Source organism: Phaseolus vulgaris, chromosome 4 (genome assembly GCF_051622355.1).
Source record: "Phaseolus vulgaris cultivar YP4 chromosome 4, ASM5162235v1, whole genome shotgun sequence".
Classification (NCBI taxonomy): Eukaryota; Viridiplantae; Streptophyta; class Magnoliopsida; order Fabales; family Fabaceae; genus Phaseolus; species Phaseolus vulgaris.
This window is the reverse complement of record NC_143501.1, coordinates 50,101,321-50,120,085: the sequence shown is the minus strand read 5'-3', so window position 1 is coordinate 50,120,085 and position 18,765 is coordinate 50,101,321. Positions and strand designations below refer to the sequence as shown.

Sequence of the window (18,765 nt, the reverse complement as noted above, 5' to 3'; positions counted from 1 at the left end):
TTTTCTTTTTCTTTCAGCTTCTTAGAAGAATAGAAAAACTTTTCCTATGACATATTTGTTTTATTTCTCTCTCTATATATTTTTTAAATAGAAATAAAATAATAACTATGTTTTGGAATGAGGTTAAAACCAAAAAACTATTCAACCATTCATCGATCGATTGGCTTCTATTTTACTTTTTTTTTCTTTTTTGAATGAATTTTTACAACTTTCGTTCTTTTCCTTTTCATATCCTTGAACTCCATATTTGAATGATATTTACAAAAAACATTCCGATGATCAAGTTAAAGTTTGACACTCGACGTTCAGTGTTTAGTACTAGATGATCGCGTATTTGATTATTTGAGACCTGTACTTATTTATATAATTATTGTTTTATTATTAGATTTGATTAATGATTTAATCTGTAATTAAAAATACACTATTTAATGCTTAACTTTTAATTAGTTCACCAGTCTTTTGATTGGGTGTGATGGTCTCGTTCGACTTAAACTAGACGATGGATTCGACTCGATAATACATCGACTGATACAAATTATAATTATAATTCTATTTTTATAATTCAACGTAAAAATTAGTCCACACAAATTGAAACAAGGTTTGCTGAAATGGAAGTTGTTAAAAGGTAAGAAGAAAAAGAAGATGATGTTATAATTATATGTTAGAGAATATAGAATAAATTGAGGAAATGTGAAGAGGAGGAATAAAGAGTGAGTGAAGAGATGGGAAGAGATTGTGATACACGTGTACGGTGAAAGATGGATGAGACACGTGTGTTGTGTTGGGTTGGGGGACACATCCTTATATGAGTTTGAATGAAATAAGATTTAAGATTTTTATGCTACATTGTGTCAGAAGGTCAATGCCCACGTGTCCCTCACTTTTTAATAAAACTTAAATTGGAAATAAATCTTCTCTAGTTCATTTTTATTAATAATTTTCAATTAATTTCAGTGGATTATACTTTTAAAAATAAATTAATATGTTAATTTAAAAATTTTAAAGTAAAACAAGTTTAATTGATCGATCAAGAAATAATTATAAATGAAGTGTTTTATTGATTTTTTTTCTTTGATGTAAAAGTTGGGCTTATATTAAGGAAAATATATGATTTTTCTGATAATATTTTTATCGTAATACCCTATTAAAAAGAATTCATTTAAAAAAAATTATTTGACACTTGTGAGTATAAAAATAAAAGTATGAAGAGTTGAGTGATTACATATAGTAATATATTTATAGGAATTCATGATTTAGATGTTTAGATAATATTTAAACATGATTTATGAATTATTATGTTCATTGATGGTTAATTTTATATTAAAATGTATTAAAGTAAATTGTCAACATGTTGAATGTATATGGATTATATTTGGGGGTAGGTACACTTTTTATTTTTAATTAAAAAATAGGATTTTACTTGAAGAATATGTCACACGAAATAAATCCACACTCAAATTGGCAATTAACAACTCAATTCCCAAATTTTTAGCTAATAAAACCAGTTAGAGATGTTAGTTTTGTTTCATACATATTGTTGGTATAATTTTATTAATTTCTAATAACTTTCAATAATTATATCTTAAAAAAAATGAAGTTGAAAAATTAATTCTACGTATATTATATAGGAAAAATTTATATTAATATAAATTTTTTATATCTATTTATATAAATTAAAATTGATATAATATACATTTTCCATGATATATAAAAATAAAAAAAGAATGACTGATTTGGACGTTTAGGAATTAAAAATTTGACGCTGAATATGTTTTGAACGCAAAGTTTTAAGTCATAGTTTTCCTTCACCTTAACGTCATACACTGTTTTAAAATCTTTATGTTTATCTTCACAGTTTTCTACAATGGCGTAATCAGAATCAGGTTTTCAGGGGTTAAAGTGATCAATTCACTATTTTTAATATTATTTATAAAATTGGATAATTCATGTTTGGGAAGCATGACTTTGTTTTTGAAGAAGTTGTATTCTATATGACTTTAACTTTTAATTTTTAACAAGATTGAAGTCGTGTATAATTAAAATCGTATTTAATAAACATGATGCATTAAAATAAAATATAACTAAATATTATTATATGTAATTAGTTATTTAGTTTTTAATATTATAAATATTCTATTTAACCAGTTATTTAATTTTCTTTTATTATTATATATAACTTTTACTTCCGTATAGATACATTTTAACTGAATGATTTTTTTTAACGTGATATTAGATTTGAGTTACCGATTTTTATTTTATTTTTTCTACTAAAGTTGTATTTTGTGAGTATGATTTGGTGTAATTGAAAGTTTGATATTGAGTCACACTAAAAGTTTTTCTTTATAAACTTTTTGTTGAATCGTTGATTTATATGAAATTTATTAAAAACAATTAAGAGGTTGCAAGATTTATTGGTAGACTTCTGAAAAAAGGTTTTATTTATTGGTAGACTTCTGAAAAAAGGTTTTATAACAGGTGTTCTGCTGTTTGTTGTCTTTTCTGTGTAAGAAGTTTTTGGACATCAGGTTTGTAATAGTTTGATACAATTTAAATTTTGATTCGACTAGATGTGTTTGTGGTGCTTGTGGGTGTAAGGAAGTTATTAAACTTAAAATTCACTTCTTTGTATGGTATCAAGATCATTTTAAACTTATCCTATTTATTAAGTTACTCGTTATCGAATAACGAATTCTAAAATTGATAATATCAATGTTTCGAGTTGATTTGTTAGATTTATTAAATTTCTCAATCAAACTTACAAGTTGATAATCTCAACCTAAGAAAATTGTATTGAAGATGCTACATAATGGTAGAGTTTGGGAGAAGGGGATGAATGGGAAGACATATATGGGAAGATGAAGGGGAGAGGATGGGATGAGAGATATTTATGGTAAAAAAAGAGGAAAAAGAAAATGGAGGGTGGATGACAAAAGTGGTAAAGTATTTTTTGGATTGTGGATAGAATTGTGTAGAAAGAGGAACGTGTAAGGCAATAAAGGAATGGGGTAAGAGGAGAAAGAAAGGACATGCATGTGGCACAATCCTACAACAGGTATTAAAGGAAAGGACGATCTAGGGCAACGCTACAACGCCAAGTGTAGCCTTTGCAGACTCTCTGCCACAAACTTATCAACTCTTTCAGATCCAACACAATCACTCCTTCATTGTTTCATGCTTTGTCTCCCCTCACTGCTACTACCCTACACCATTCCCTTTTCACATGCAAAATTCTCAATACTTTAGGGTTATCCTCCACGTTTGCACCTACCTCTCTTCACTGTCACACCAATCATTATTCAACCTAAACCTAAAGGATTTTTTATATTCTTTACTGTCAACTCGTATAAGACTATATATTACGGGTGATCGGATAATGGACCGATAACGAGTAATCTGATAAGTTCAATAAACAGTTATTATGATAAGTTTGAAATGATTCTTATACCATATGAAGAAGTGAACTTTAAATCTAATTCAATCTCATAAAACCAACAATAAGGTGAGGTTTACACCCACTTATATACTATGAAATGTCATAATCTCTTGTCAATGTGAGATCTCCAACAATAATGCTTCTCAACCTAAAGTTTAACCAAAAACAATAATTTTCACTTCAGTAGTCTTCAAATTTAACTAGAAATAGTGGTTTCCAATTCAGTAGTCTTCAAGTTTAACCAGAAACAGTGATTTACAGTTAACTAGTCTATCTTTTCCTATGATCCCTCTTCCTTATACAAAGTTTTTCCTCTATCTAGTTTTCTTTCTAACCCTTATTCCCTCATTATTTTCTATCCCACGTATAAAGTTAAATTCTTTCATTAACTACGGAGATCAACCACAAAACCGTTTTATCCTATGAGTGGATCAAAATCAAACAACATTGGATCAATTTAACTCATTCTTAATCAATGTTGTTAACCTAGGTTCCTTCATTTGGTGCATAACCTGCATCCTAATTATAACAGCTCAAAATTAGAAGGTGTCTAATCTTTTGCCGGCCTATTCACTTATGATTTACCAACATATAATTAATGTCTTCAAAGTTCGCTTCATCTACCTATTCAGCATAACCATGATAGTGAAAGCTTAATTGTTTATCTACTTCTGCATGATGAATAAGTGAAAACTATGTTATCACCAACATAAAATCTAACCTAATATCAACATCAATAATACCAAAGATAACCAAAGTAGTAGATAAAGATGGAATATATAATATCAAGAACGTAACATGGAAGAAAGAGAGAATCATTATTATACAAACAAAAAAACAAGAAGCACACATGATCCTTTAAATTTTTACTAAATTTAACAATCATAGTCAAGTATTCTCTTTAAATTTTTAAAAGATATTTAAATGATATTTACTTCCATTTTTTATTAATAAAATAAAACCTATATTTTTTTTTATTTTACTTAGTATAAGATCTATTTAAGTATACAAATAGGTGAATTAATTTAATTATATAGTTTATAACTATTTTTTCCCAGTATTTTTTTTATCAACAAAAAATAAATAAAATAAAATGAGATATTTCAGAAGTATCAAAACCTTTATACAAACTTTAGAGATATTTCAACCTCTATATTAAAAGTGGTCAAGATCAACTTATTCAACATACATCTGATCTACGAGACTTTACAACCAAATCAATCCTCAATATTAAAAGGAATGGTATGATAAGCCAAATCAAAAGAATTCATCTATTATGGTAAATTGTTTGTGTGTTTAATGATTTGAAGGTTGCAATGTCCAGAATTAGAAGTGAGTGTTTGACTTGAATGAGTTTGGGTGTGGTTGATGGGAAAATTTATAAGAGGAAGTGAAAGAGGAATTGAATTATAGTATGCAGTGGCAGTTCACAAGATATATGAGTGTAATGAATGGTATTTTGATACTCTACCAACAAGTGCCTTGTCTATGAGGTCCTGCAATCCATCCATGATATCTTATGTGGTCCACCCACAAAACTCCAACACAAATGTTGTCCCAACATTTCATGACATCCACATCACTACGTAACTCAATAACTCACTCATAATTATCACACGTAAAAAACTAATTTCATGCTACACTATTTTGGCTTCATCAGTAAACATACTGTGAATAGAGCAGTTAAATAACTTCATGGACCATCCTTCATGTTTGGTATATTGGTGCTTCACTAAGATGCATGGAACAATTTCGAACAGTCAAACTACTTACAAAAAAGACCTACCTTAAACTCTCTGAATCACGACTACTCCTGATCTCGGGTTATTTTTGGTCAGTGTAAATGGTTGATTTGTAAAAGTTATACGTTAGTTTTCAATTTCAGGTCGTTGAGTGTACTAGTCGGCTCCGTACAATAGGTGAGAGTCTTGCCATCTGGTCATAATCGACCGATACGACCAAAATCATTAAACTTAAACTGTGGTTAAGCATTAGGTTTCTTAATCATGATCTAAAATTTTAATCTGGCTCAATAACAAGTACCTATGATAATCATATAAATAGTCACAAATTTTGAGAATAAGGCACGCCATCGTTTTGCACTACTACTCCGAATTCCGAGATTTCACTTGAGTGTTGGAGTGCCTTTTGCAAGTACCATTTGAGCTTGAACCTTTGGTGTGTCGGTTCTGTGTTGAATGATTGTTTTAGTATGTTTTATAAGAGTTGGATCATCTTTAAAATTATTTAAATTTATTTATTTATTATTGCTGATAAAAAAATTCATTTGAGTTTTGAATATACGAGAACGAGGAATAAAAACACAAAGAAAGAATTGTGAAGCTGTTTTGAAAAGGGAGAAAGCAGTGAGAAACCGACCGATCAAGATAGAAGATAATAGTTATTTTAGTTTCAACCCATACCTATCTTTCATTTTTATAGATATATCTATTTATAAAATCATCAATATCATAATAGGTTTTTGGATTAATTTATAAATTGTAAGTGACTTTTCGTATAGTAATTAAGTTAATCGTGTTAAGAGAATACATAAACAAATCATGCATGTGGTTAATTTGGCGGTTTGTATATGAAAGCTTTATGCGGTGATAAGATGTATTTTACCTGGTTTTCTATTCCAATCAAAAAAATGTCTGAAATATCGAAATGGAACATTAATTGTCATGTTGAAGGAAGTGTGACAGAACAATTTGCGGTTCCGAGCAAAAGCATACATATTGCAAGCATGATGGAATATGTTGACGTTAATTGAAATGGACGTTTTCAGAAGGCTCATTAGGGTTTTTGATTTTGAGTTGGATTTACCACTTCACCTCTTTCACTTTCTTTCTTCATCTTATTTAGTGCTTCTCCATAATAAAAGCACAAACCTTTCTCATAGCATAACCACACAACCTTAAAAAAATCACTTGTGCTTAATTAATAATTTTGTTTTAAACTGAGAGGTACATAAGCACTTTGGTAAATTGATAAGTTTGAAGCGTGTCGATGATGGTGTTTCTGGTTCTAATCTTTGGAACCCTATCTATGATTGAAAAGGTAAAGAATGTGTGTTTGGAGAAGGGAATGGGTGGTTCGTACTAACCATGTCCTGCACAAAGGTAGAATATTACAGGTCTGCACATTCTCTACACAACTCTAATGATATGTTTTCATTACCTTCCACTGTTTCTCAAATGCTTTCATCGTGTCCTTTTCCATCATGCCAAATCATGCTGCTTCAAATCCTTTTTCTTACTCTGGATTTTTGGAGAACATTGAAGCGTTTCAAAAGAAAAAGGTAGAAAAAAATAGTTAATTGGTAGATCCAATAGATGAGTATGAGTTTAAGTATTCTTCTCTAACGAAGTTTGGAATCAAGAGAATGATTGTACTCCTTCTCGATTGACTCGTCTCTTTTTCTTCTTAAAAAAATTTCAGTATTATCTTTTAGTTGTTTCTGTTTCTCATTTTTGTGAATTCCAAGCATAAATGATATCTGTAAAAGATACTCTGACATTCAAGTGAGATTTCGATGTTCGACACTCGGTGTTATTAATATGGGATGATGACGTATCCGATTATTAAAATTTGTGTTTACTTATATGATTATCATATACCTTTATTATTAGGTTTGATTAAAAATTTAGATAATAATTAAAAATGTATTATCTAATAATTGACTACTGATTAATCTTATTAATTCTTTATTTAAGCATAATAGTTTTAGTCGTATCAATACTCGGTTAGTCTTATTAATTTTCTTCTTAAATATATTAGTAATATCAATGGGCCTTAATTGAAGTTGAGCCTTCAGTATGGACCTTATTGGTGCATGTATGAAAATGAAATTACAGAAGATTGGTTTGTGCAATAAGTTATAAACTTTGTAGGGTTAGATTATGTTGTCATTGTCTTGAAAATAAATAAAAAAAAGAGAGAAAAGAAAAGGGACGGTTAGGATAAGCAGAAGGGTGTGGCGAAGAGCTAAAATGATGAACAGTGACATAGTGACATGAAAGTCAAGCAATGCAATGTAATGGATTAGATAGCCATCAACTCTCACATGATTTTGACATAAGATCAAAAACTTTTTTTTTTTTAATTTTTAATTTACATCAACCACTACAACAATTAAAACCCTGCTTTCTTTATTTATCATTAGGTAACTCAATTTATATCATTAATTAAATTCTTAATTTAATCATCGATTTCATATTTATCAAACTAAATTTATTGTTCTTTTTTTATTTATTTATTATTATTATTATTATGGTTGCTGTAATATTACAGTATCCACCGCTTTCCGGAGACCCGGGGCGTGAGACCCACAAAACGACGAAAAACGAAACACGACACAGTTTGCTCATTAATCTAAATCACAGTCAATAACCGCACGCCACGTGCCCTCAGAATAACACTTCACTCCACATACATGGCAAACGAAGAAGCAGTCTGTCACGTAGATCACGCAACCACCCCGGTCATTTCAAAATCGCCCTTTACTTTAACCGCAGTGGAAAATTGCAGTTCATTGATTTTTTTAACCCGACCATGGTTACCCCCAACCCAACCCTGGTCAAACGCGAGTTAAGTGCCAGTTTATAACCAAGCTAACCCTGCCGGAGTTTCTGTAAGCAAAAGACATCATCCAAAACATGATGCTCGGAGAGCACCGTCGATCAAATCCAACGGTCCACGTTCCACCGTGGCCAGCCCACGATGATCCCACGGCGGAGATGTACTCCGCGTTTTTAACTAACGACGTCAATGCTGCTGAGTACTCTCCGTACTATCTTCAAGAAGCGTTAACGGCGCTGCAGCGCTACCTTCCGGCGAACGAAACGGACGCTGACTCCGACTCGGAGGCTCAGCCCGACGCGCCGGTGGACGCGTACTCCTGCGACCATTTTCGCATGTACGAGTTCAAAATCCGTCGATGCGCGCGTGGCAGGTCGCACGACTGGACCGAGTGTCCGTACGCGCATCCCGGAGAGAAGGCGCGCCGCCGCGACCCGCGCAAGTTCCACTACTCCGGCGCGGCGTGCCCTGAGTTCCGCAAGGGGAGCTGCAAGAAAGGTGACACGTGCGAGTTCGCGCACGGTGTGTTCGAGTGCTGGCTGCACCCCGCGCGCTACCGCACGCAGCCTTGCAAGGACGGCACCAGTTGCCGCCGTCGCGTTTGCTTCTTTGCGCACACGCCGGAGCAGCTGCGCCTCGTGCCGATGCAGAGTCCTCGAAGCTCGGGGGAGTCCTACGACGGTTCTCCGATGAGACAAATTCTACAGTCCACGGCGTTCATGTCGTCTCCGGCGGCCTCTCTTTCTCCGCCGGAGTCTCCCCCTCTGTCGCCATCCATGAACGAGATGGTGGCTTCTCTGCGAAATCTGCAGCTGGGTAAGATGAAATCGATGCCTCATAACCGAAACGTTTCGGTCGGGTCTCCCGGTTACGGGTCACCCAGAGGCTCAGTGCTTCGACCCGGGTTTTGTAGTCTTCCGACAACTCCAACACAGCAACCGGCGAGGTCTGGGGTGAACTATTTGGATATTTGGGAGCAGAGTGTTGAGGAGGAGCCGGTTATGGAGAGGGTTGAGTCTGGGAGGGGCATAAGGGCGAAGATGTTTGAGAAGCTAAGCAAAGAAAACTCTCTGGAAGGGTCGGGTTCGGGTCATGGAAGTGGGGCTCCGGATGTTGAATGGGTTTCGGAGCTTGTGAAGTGATTGTTGTGGTGGGTGATTGAAGAATGAAGAATGAAGAATGAAGAAGATTCCTGTAAATATTTTATTTTGGTGGCATGCATGGGTGAAGTGAAGTGAAGTGAAGTGAAGGGGAGAATCTCTTTTTTGGGGGAAGTTTTTCTTGGAAAATCAAGAGTTTTAAGAGTTCTATATGCATTGATTTGGGAGATTAAATCAAAGTATCCATAACCTTTTGTATAGCTAGAAGCTTACTATTATTGTTAATTATGAATTATCATCACCATGTGTGTCTTTTGATGTTATTGCTTTCACCTGCTAATCTCATTCATGTACAAATGTATAATATCTAGGAGGATGATGATCCAAGTCCAATCTTGTTATGCAAATTGCTTATGTAATCTATATATCTTATCCAAATTGTTTTGCTCTCATTCACTTTTCTTTCCATTTCAGCTTGTAAAGGAGATTTTATCTTATTTGATCTGTTTTTCTCAGTGGCAACATGGTCTCTTCAGTTTGTGTAGTGAAGATGGGAAACAAGAAAAATACTGTTTTGTGGTACAAATCTGTTTTGTGGTTGATAGTTGCTTGAGATAAGGGGTATGTTTGGGAAACAAAATAATGAGTTTACTAGATTTGGAATGTTTAAATTTATGGAAATGGAGATTATTGTGATTGAAGGATATGGATATGGTGAAGCCTACTAGAAGTTAACAATGGCTGCAAGCTCATTTAGGAAAAGAACAGCTTCTGAGTATGGCCTTAGCAGAAGATGTATAGGCCCTTTTGGTAAAGATTAAGATCATAACAAAACACCAGGATATCTAAGTTTAGGATACAAAATAAACCAAAATCAAATACAAAAGAGATCAAAATAAATGGTAAATTTACCCTTTTAACTTTTACTCCTTTCACTTCATATAAATAAACCATTAAAGATGTTTCCATATCAAGTCCGGTCCGTTAAAGGGTTAAAGGGATTATTGTGCTGTTCGTTAGATCAATTATCGGATTTAAGTTCAATGTATTATTGTTCGGTATTATTGTTCATTAGGGTCGTTAGATCAATTATCATATATCATATTTAGCTCATTATACGAATTATCATAATCTTATCGTAATCCGTGCATTCAAGATATTATTGTTATATATCATATTTAGTTCATTATACGAATTATCCTAATCAGAGCATTCAAGATATTATTGTTATTAAGTTCGGTCCTGTGCTGTTATCAAGTTTGGTCCTTTAAAGAGATTATTGTGCTGCTGTTAGATAAAGGATCGTTAGGATCAATTATCGTATTCAGGTTATTATTGTCCTGTTCGTCAATTATAATTATTATTCGTTAGGATCAATTATCGTATTCAGGTTGTTAAGATCAATTATCGTTAAGATCAATTATCGTATTCAAGGTATTATTGTTCAGGTTGTTAGGATCAATTATCGTTACGGTCAATGGTCAATTATCGTTCGTTAGAGTCAATTAGAGGTATTATATTAGGGTTAATATCTAAAAAGGTATTATTGTTGTTAGGATCAATTATCTAAGATTAATAAGTATTGATATAGTCAATTAGAGATATTATATTAGGATTAATATGTCGAGAGGTATTATTGTTAGGGTCTTAGTCTAAGAGTTAATGAGTATTATTATTATGGTCAATTATCGAATTTAAATATTATTATTAAAGGTAATTATTGGATTTGAGATTATTATCGCATTTGAGCTATTATCTCAAGATATTATACTCCATTTGAATCCGTATTTTGGTAGAGTGTGTATATATATTGAAGGAGAAGATGTTAATGAAATGATTAATCACGTTCTTTTAAGAAGTTTTTTTTATTAAAATCAGTAGATATTTTATATTTTTTTCCAATTTGAAATTAAAAAGTGAATTTTAAATTTAATACACCTTATTTATAATATTTTTGTTCACAATAAATTAGAAAAATGAGAAGAATAAGCAATCGTTTTTTAAATTAGATGATAATCCAGTTATATTTAGATGACAAATTTTTTATATTAGTCAATGCATGTATTCCAATGAAGAATGGTGGGGTAGCCCATTTTGACACGAAAATGGTGACTTGTGAGTTTTGTTTGAAGTTTTGTCCAATTGCAAAGAGCCTCCATTGATGATAGTTTTAGGGAGGTTCCATTCATGATGTCACTGTGTCACCCTTTCTTACAGGATAAAACACCACACTCAAAGTCCCTAACATTCATGGCAGTAACATGCTTTTCTTGCTTCAGAACAGGAAAAAAAAGAACACACCCTTACCATCAACTACTTAGTCAAACAAATATATTTTGAGTATATAAGATTAAAGAAAAATCATACATAACAAACTACTATAAGAATTAATGAGTTAATCTAAGGTTTACAAATGAAGATGAGAATTAATCATAGAAATTGTGTTAACATAAGATTCAAAGCGTGAAAACTAAACTCATTCTTGTATATAGATTGATAAATATAATGTCAAAGTACATATTTATTAAAATTACACTTAATCATTATATATTGAGTATTCTAAATTCCGAACGATCATCCTGACATCTAAAAAATTGATCAAGCATAATCTAAAATTTTTCCAATCTATTTTACCTTTTAAGATTGGTGTCTAAACTTCTGATATGTATGTTTTCGATTAAAAATAAGTGATTTGTTTTAAGTTCATCAGGTGTTTATTTTGTTGCTTGAGAGGATATGTCGTTTTTGTTTTGTTGAGTTGATTGTTTAGTGTTCAAGATGTATAAGGATTGAATCACCCCTGAAATGATTCATATTTATTTATTAAAAATTGTAATAAATTAAGTAGATTGTCCTAGCTACTCATGGACACTGGGTTGAGGAAGTGTTGTGAATAAATTAAGTATGGTAAGAGGTGAGATGAGTAATTTGATATGAATAGGTAGTTTGAAAAGAAAGGGTATAATGCAGTGATAAGGATCTTAGATTTGTGATCATGAAATTGACTAGGGAACATATATAAATATTAAATCCAAAATTGTCAAGCATTGACAATACAATAGTGCTTAAGCTTGAAGATGACACATTTGTAAATTAAATTAAAGGGTAACACCATATCACAATCCTTATTTCACAATTTGACATGAATAGAAGAAAAAAGAAGACAAAGTGAAATATTTTTTTAGGTGTTTGCATTTGGATAGAGGTAAACGAACATGAAAGAATAAAAAATGTTAAACAGAAGAAAATTAGAATGAAAATTGAGGTTGCTTTAAGGAGTGTACAGTGAGAAAAAAAATATTAAAGATAAATTAAGTGAGATTTGATATTTTCTAAAATATGAAATTTCATAAATTTTACAGTCAAGAGTGCATATCTTTCATTAGAAAATCAAACCATGTTTTTTCACTTTTCTTTTCGTCCCCCTCTTTCTTTATTTTAGCGTTTTACGTGAAAACTTTATAATTTCTAAGAACATTTATCTTGTGTTTGGAATGAGGTGAAAATTATGAGATTAGAAAATGAGAAAAAAAGTTAAAATAAATTAAAAATTAAAAATTAATGTTTTTGGTGTTAGGGTTGGAACCAACTTTCTTTTTCTCTCTGTTTATCTTTTTTTTTAAATGGACTCTCCCTTTATTCATTTTCTTCTCGTACTCGTGATCTCCAACTTTGGATAATACTTATAAAAGACACTCCAACATTTTAGTGAGATCTCGGTATTCGGTGATATTAGTACTGAATGATGACGTATCTTATTTATTGAAATCTGTGTCTATTTATATAATCATCATGAGCACTTTGTTATTGGGCCGAATTACGATTTCAGATCATAATTAAAAGTGTATTTCCTAATGCTTGATCACTGATTAATCTTTTGTTTAAACATAATAAACTTAGCCGTGTTAGACCGGGTGTTGAAACTTCCGGCTGGTTGTTGAAACTTCCGGCTGTTGTTTGAACCCAACCGGTACAATTAAAATTTTGAAGTTTTAACTTCTGCTTTGTTTTCTAAACTTTCTCTTCAATGAAACAAAGAAAAAGACATGTTATCCATGTTTTTTATAGGCACTCTAGAGTGTTATGCAATAGGCCTGCCAATCCTGAACATAATAGTAAATACTCGTAGTAGCATGTATTGTCATCAACGATAGAAGACAACATTTTTTTGTCGTTTTGTTCTTAAAAGGCCATGTTTGTGAAAGTTTGCAAGCAAATATGAAACAACACGGGAAAAAGGAAGGAGGAATGCTATTGTCTCAAGGTTAAGGCGATTAATGGTCTTCAATTTTGTCATGTAGCACAATTCCAATGGTCTTCAATGCAGTAATGCAGAATCAAGAAAAGGGTACACCAGATAAGAGTTGTGTTTGTGATGCATTAGAATACACATTTTTTCATTACATTATTGTTTCATATGAAATTGAAGTGTGATTTGGTCGTAATATTTGCAGGATGATCTAGAAAAGTAAAAGTGGGTGATTTGAAGGAGAATTTTGAAGAGGTCGGATCCAAATGAAAGGTGGAGATCTCAGAGATCTCAGCATCCGATCAGAGTCAACCAACACGTTCAGAGTCATTAAACTTAACAAGAGAGTTAATAAGACAAAACAATGATTAAACATTAAGTAATACATTTTTGACCATTATCAAAAACTCTAATTCAACCTAATAATCAAATAACTAGTCATAGATTTAAAGAATAAGGTACATCATCATCGTGCACTAATTACACCGAATACTGAATACCGAGATCTTACTTGAACGTTGGAGTGTCTTTTACATGTATATATCATCCAAACTTGAAGTTTACAAGCAAGGAAGAGAGGTGTGAAGGGAGAGTTGTGAAGCTATTCTGAGAAGATAAGGAGCAGAGATAGATCGACCGATCGATCGAAAAAAAGACAACTATTCTCTTGATTTTAACTCTATTCGAATTCGAAAACATATAAGTTGAATTTTTTGATTAATGTTTTGTGACAAACATTTTTTGTTGTGAGAATGAATAAATGTAAACAAGCACGTCGCTGTCTGAAGAGTCTATACATAATTGCCAAAGTGGAAGTTTGGTAGCATCCTTAGTAGAGGGAAAACTGTTGGTTGTGCTGCAACAACTTTGTTTTGAATATAATAATGTTACTGTGAAAATTATTAAACAACAGACAAGATGAAAGAGGTTGTGGCATTTTGGGGATAAGATGGTGATGGAATTGACTAATACTGCCATACAATAATGAAACTGAAAACACTTTCATGCACTGTGTAATATTATTGTATATGTATATGTATATGATGCATGCATGTTTATATTCATCACAAATTATCTTAAGACAGAATATCAATAATGTCGTTGGCACTATCCAAGAAGACAGAATCCTACAAAGAAGATAGCACCTCTTTGCTATGGTTCGAGTTGGATTGATGCAATCATACTTCATAATTCCTATCACTGATCACAATTTACTTTTTATGCTGTTACAATCACTGTAAAATGCTTCTTTGACTTTCATTTGCATTTATGAAGTGTTTGAAGTTTCTAAATTCAATTCTCAATTATTAAAAATTACGTCTTAGTAAAGATTAAGATATTTCATATTATCTCATATTAAAAATTTTGATTTTTGATTTAAAAAACATAAGAATAAACAACAGCACACTAACATATTTACAATTTATTCCATCCTGAATGGAATTCAAAATTCCATTTCTAAATGTGCAAAAATTGCTTAATTCCTTTCACAGATTCACTTTCAGAGAGATTGCAAAAAAAGTTTGGTTTTTTGAGGGGCCAAGAAGCTGATTCTATCTGGACCTGAGCTTTTGCACTGTTACATTGTTGGGTCTTGGTGAAAACTGACAATTTATTTTTCTATTGGGCTACAAACATAAAAATGCAATTTGTTAATATAATGGTGTTTGATGGCTTCAACTAAGGGTACAGGTAAAATAAAAACTAAACATAGTTTTTGCTATGAAAAAGGTAAATGTTCCTTAAGTATGTTTAACATACCTATTTATCAAGGAACAATCCAAAATTACTAGTTAAACTCAAACATCACCTACTTAGTTGGTTCTGGCATTAGCCATTATATTTTAAAGAATATATATGTATTCTTATTCGATCGGATGAGTTATGTCATTCGACTTCGGTAAACGATGGATCGAACCAAAACACATTCCGAGATTCTTATGTAACACTACAAGAAAATCATGAAATAGAAATCAATTTTTAGATACCAAAATAATTAGTTACAATAGAAACTAAAATAGAAACTATTTTAGAAACTAAAAAAAAAATTGGTTTCTAAATTAGTTTTTATTATGATTAAATAGTTTCATGATTTTCTTGTAGTGTAAACTCTGAGTGAAGTAAAACACTTTATGTACCTTGCATCTAAAAATGATATTTACTTTATTAATTACTTTTCTCTCAATTTTAATTAAGTTATTCAAAGGATTGAAATCAGTAAAGGCAATTCAAGTTTTTGGATTTCCGAAAACCATGTTAAAACAGGAATTAATGTGATTTTAAATGAATTTTCCCTTGTTAATTTTCATAACAATTCCACTAAAAAAATTGAATTCAACTTAATACTCGTAAGTAAGTTTCTATTTAGATCTCATTTATATTTTATCGGAGTAGAGTTTTTTCTTATTATTATGTACAACTTAAGTAATAATAAAACTTAGAAGTTCAACTACGTCAACCACTCAACTAAAGATATTAAATTTGTGGAAAGAACTCATACAATATATTTATTTTTATTTGAGTTTTAACCAGTTTTTATTAAGAGAATAATTAATTTTTAGGTGAATATTTTAACGTGGATAATTAAATTAACGTCACAATTCTTTATTTGATATATTTTTTTTATAAATAAATAATTGTTATAAAAAATCTTGCATCATTAATGACCCACATGATGAGGATGAGGTAAGTTCAAATATGAATAAATGTAATAACCAATGAATTTCTTTATTATTACTTAAAAATAAAGATTGTAAAAACATTTTATATAAAAAAATTATTTTAAAATTTTTATTTTGATTTGAAAATCAATTGTTTTAAGACTTTAAAAAATAGTCACAGTTTACTATTATGAAAATCATTAATAAAAATTAATTTTAGAGACAAAAAATAATTACTTACAATTTTACTAAATTAGAAATTATTTTAAAAATTAATTGATATCTAAATTAGTTTTTATTTTTAATAAATAATTTTTAAAGTATATATCTAACGGTGTCAAGGTTTTAGTTATCAATTATTTAAATTTTAAAATTGATAATTAAAATTCATAGCTAACTATAAAAATAACGAATAATGGACTAACGGGTTAAACAAAACAGACTAATAAGTTTAAAAAGTTGATACAATCCGTTTGAATGATACTAGTAGATAATGTCGAATCCGAACCACTTTGTCATCCTTGCTTAGATGTATAAGTGGTGAGAATGAGACATGATATATGGTTAAGTGAGTGATAATGATAAGAAGAAAAAAAAAGTATATATGTGTTTGTGTACATGACAATTGTACTTGAAGTTATTGATGCCTCATTATTGACTGCTTCTTTCTTCAGAGTTTACCATTGTTCCAAATACATACAGTGAGAAGAGAGGGGCAGGTATAAGATAACCAAAATGGAAACAAAGCAAAGAGCCAAGTCAGTTAGGGAGTGAGACAAAGTCAAGCATTCAAAAGTTGCAATCCATGTCAATGTGTTTTTATAACCACATCTTCTCTAAGCCATTTGCACCAAATATATTCACTTTCTCTCAATCTTTTTTCTCTTTGTTGTTCATCATTCCTGCTGCTATATTCAGTTCAGTGGCCAAGTGTAGGCCATGGGAAGGGCTCCATGCTGTGACAAATCCCTCGTCAAAAGAGGGCCATGGTCTCCCGATGAAGATGTCACCCTCAAAAACTTCCTTGAGAAACATGGCACAGGTGGTAATTGGATTGCTCTCCCCAAGAAAGCAGGTTTCTTTGTTCATCAATCATCACTCATTGTGTTATCAGTTATTATTACTTTCATACTGATATATTTGTTTGTTGAAGAGATTAAGATATCTGTCGAGAACACGAACTTCTCGACTAAGGAAGACCTAACTAAATCTCTGAGAACACACGTTAAAAAAACTTATCGGACAAAATAAAATTCACCTAAGTAAAAGTGTAAACAAGAAAAACACCTCGATTTTAGGAGGTTAAGTTAGAATTTAAAGTATACTTCTTAACAATATTCATCAGTTCTTAAAGTCTATTTGGATGATGTTAACTTATCTGCTTTTCAAACATCATACCTTACATTAAGAATTTTGCCTTAACTGCACTTTATAAGATGTATTCTCTTTCAGGGCTGAAGCGTTGTGGAAAGAGCTGTCGTCTAAGATGGCTGAACTATCTGAGGCCTCATATTAAGCTTGGAGGTTTCACTGAAGAGGAAGACAAAATCATCTGTACCCTTTATGGCACAATAGGAAGCAGGCAAGTTCATATCATTATCTTTTATATGTGAAGATATATATACCATAAAGTTAAGTGCATGATATGTATTATTGAATGTGTGAATTTGGCTTCAGGTGGTCCCTTATAGCAGCTCAACTCCCAGGGAGAACAGACAATGATGTCAAAAATCACTGGAACACCAAGCTAAAGAAAAAGTTCTTGGCAGAAAACACTGTTGCCACAAGCTACAACAATGGCACTCTCAGCAATACTAGTTCCTCTCACCAATTCTCATGTTTTGCTACTCAACCTCAAGTTGAAGCCTCTCTCTTGAATCAGAAACAGAACTCAGCTTGGTTTGACCCCTACAATACTTTTGATCTGGAACAAACACCAATTTCAGTTCCTCTTCCAATGCCTCAGGAATTGGAAGCATTTGATACTGGGGGGAGCAGTTATAGTGCACCACCCTCCAAGGAAGTTTCAATGCCAGTTTTGAATGCAGCTTCATTAGCACAGCAGAACAAACATACAGAATGGTTTGGCTACGACTATGCAGGTGAAGATGATCCAAATTTACTTGAATTTGTGCTAGACGATCTGCTGATTAATCATGGGTTTGAATCTCCATCATGTGTGGCTAACCAAGACTCATTCTACTCATCATCAAACACTTGAAACAAAAAAGGGTTACAGAAAATAAAGGGAATGATCAAGTTATTCATATATAGTAGTAGTGACAAATGAAATACCTCTAACTGGTGTTTAAGCTTCTGAATAAAGTAGCTGTTGTATGTGGAATTGTGTTAAAGAGCTTCTGAATTATTTTCAACGGATTGTGGTGTTATTTGGAAGTGTATAGAAATGAGTGAAAAGATGTAGTGCATGTCTTTTTCCATGTTAGAAGAATCTCACAAATGGTGTGCTTTTAATGGTATGAAATTTGTCCAATAAGAGAGAGGAAAATTCAGAAAAAGTGATGGCACGTGGTCACCAAAATTTGTTGGGTTCCAAGTGCTCATGAAACTGGTGTTGGTTCTTAAGCAATTTCCAAAACAGGAAAAAGGGTTGACTCTGACATTAACAACTACACACATCACCCTCTCCATGCATGTGTCTCTCTTGCTTCTGAACTTGCCTCTGTCCATGCATGTGTCTCTTGCTTCTGAAATTGCTTTGTTCTTCACTGACCAGACAAT

At 31.9% G+C, this 18,765-nt stretch overlaps 2 protein-coding genes across 2 annotated transcripts; both read left to right on the top strand.

Moving 5' to 3' along the window:
* Positions 1 to 7,909: 7,909 nt before the first annotated feature.
* On the top strand, positions 7,910 to 9,566 carry LOC137838156 (zinc finger CCCH domain-containing protein 20). The gene has a single exon (XM_068647397.2). It carries the CDS (start codon positions 8,092 to 8,094, stop codon positions 9,154 to 9,156), a length of 1,065 nt encoding a protein of 354 aa, XP_068503498.1. The 5' UTR covers positions 7,910 to 8,091; the 3' UTR covers positions 9,157 to 9,566.
* An 8,114-nt stretch (positions 9,567 to 17,680) lies between these two features.
* Positions 17,681 to 18,541, top strand: LOC137838917 (transcription factor MYB3). The gene has a single exon (XM_068648126.2). It carries the CDS (start codon positions 17,681 to 17,683, stop codon positions 18,242 to 18,244), a length of 564 nt encoding a protein of 187 aa, XP_068504227.2. The 3' UTR covers positions 18,245 to 18,541.
* Positions 18,542 to 18,765: the final 224 nt, after the last annotated feature.

What these genes read in the sequence shown, in the direction of transcription:
- LOC137838917 (XM_068648126.2), top strand. Translation starts at nt 17,681, where the DNA reads ATGTGTGAATTTGGCTTCAGGTGGTCCCTTATAGCAGCTCAACTCCCA.
- LOC137838156 (XM_068647397.2), top strand. Translation starts at nt 8,092, where the DNA reads ATGATGCTCGGAGAGCACCGTCGATCAAATCCAACGGTCCACGTTCCA.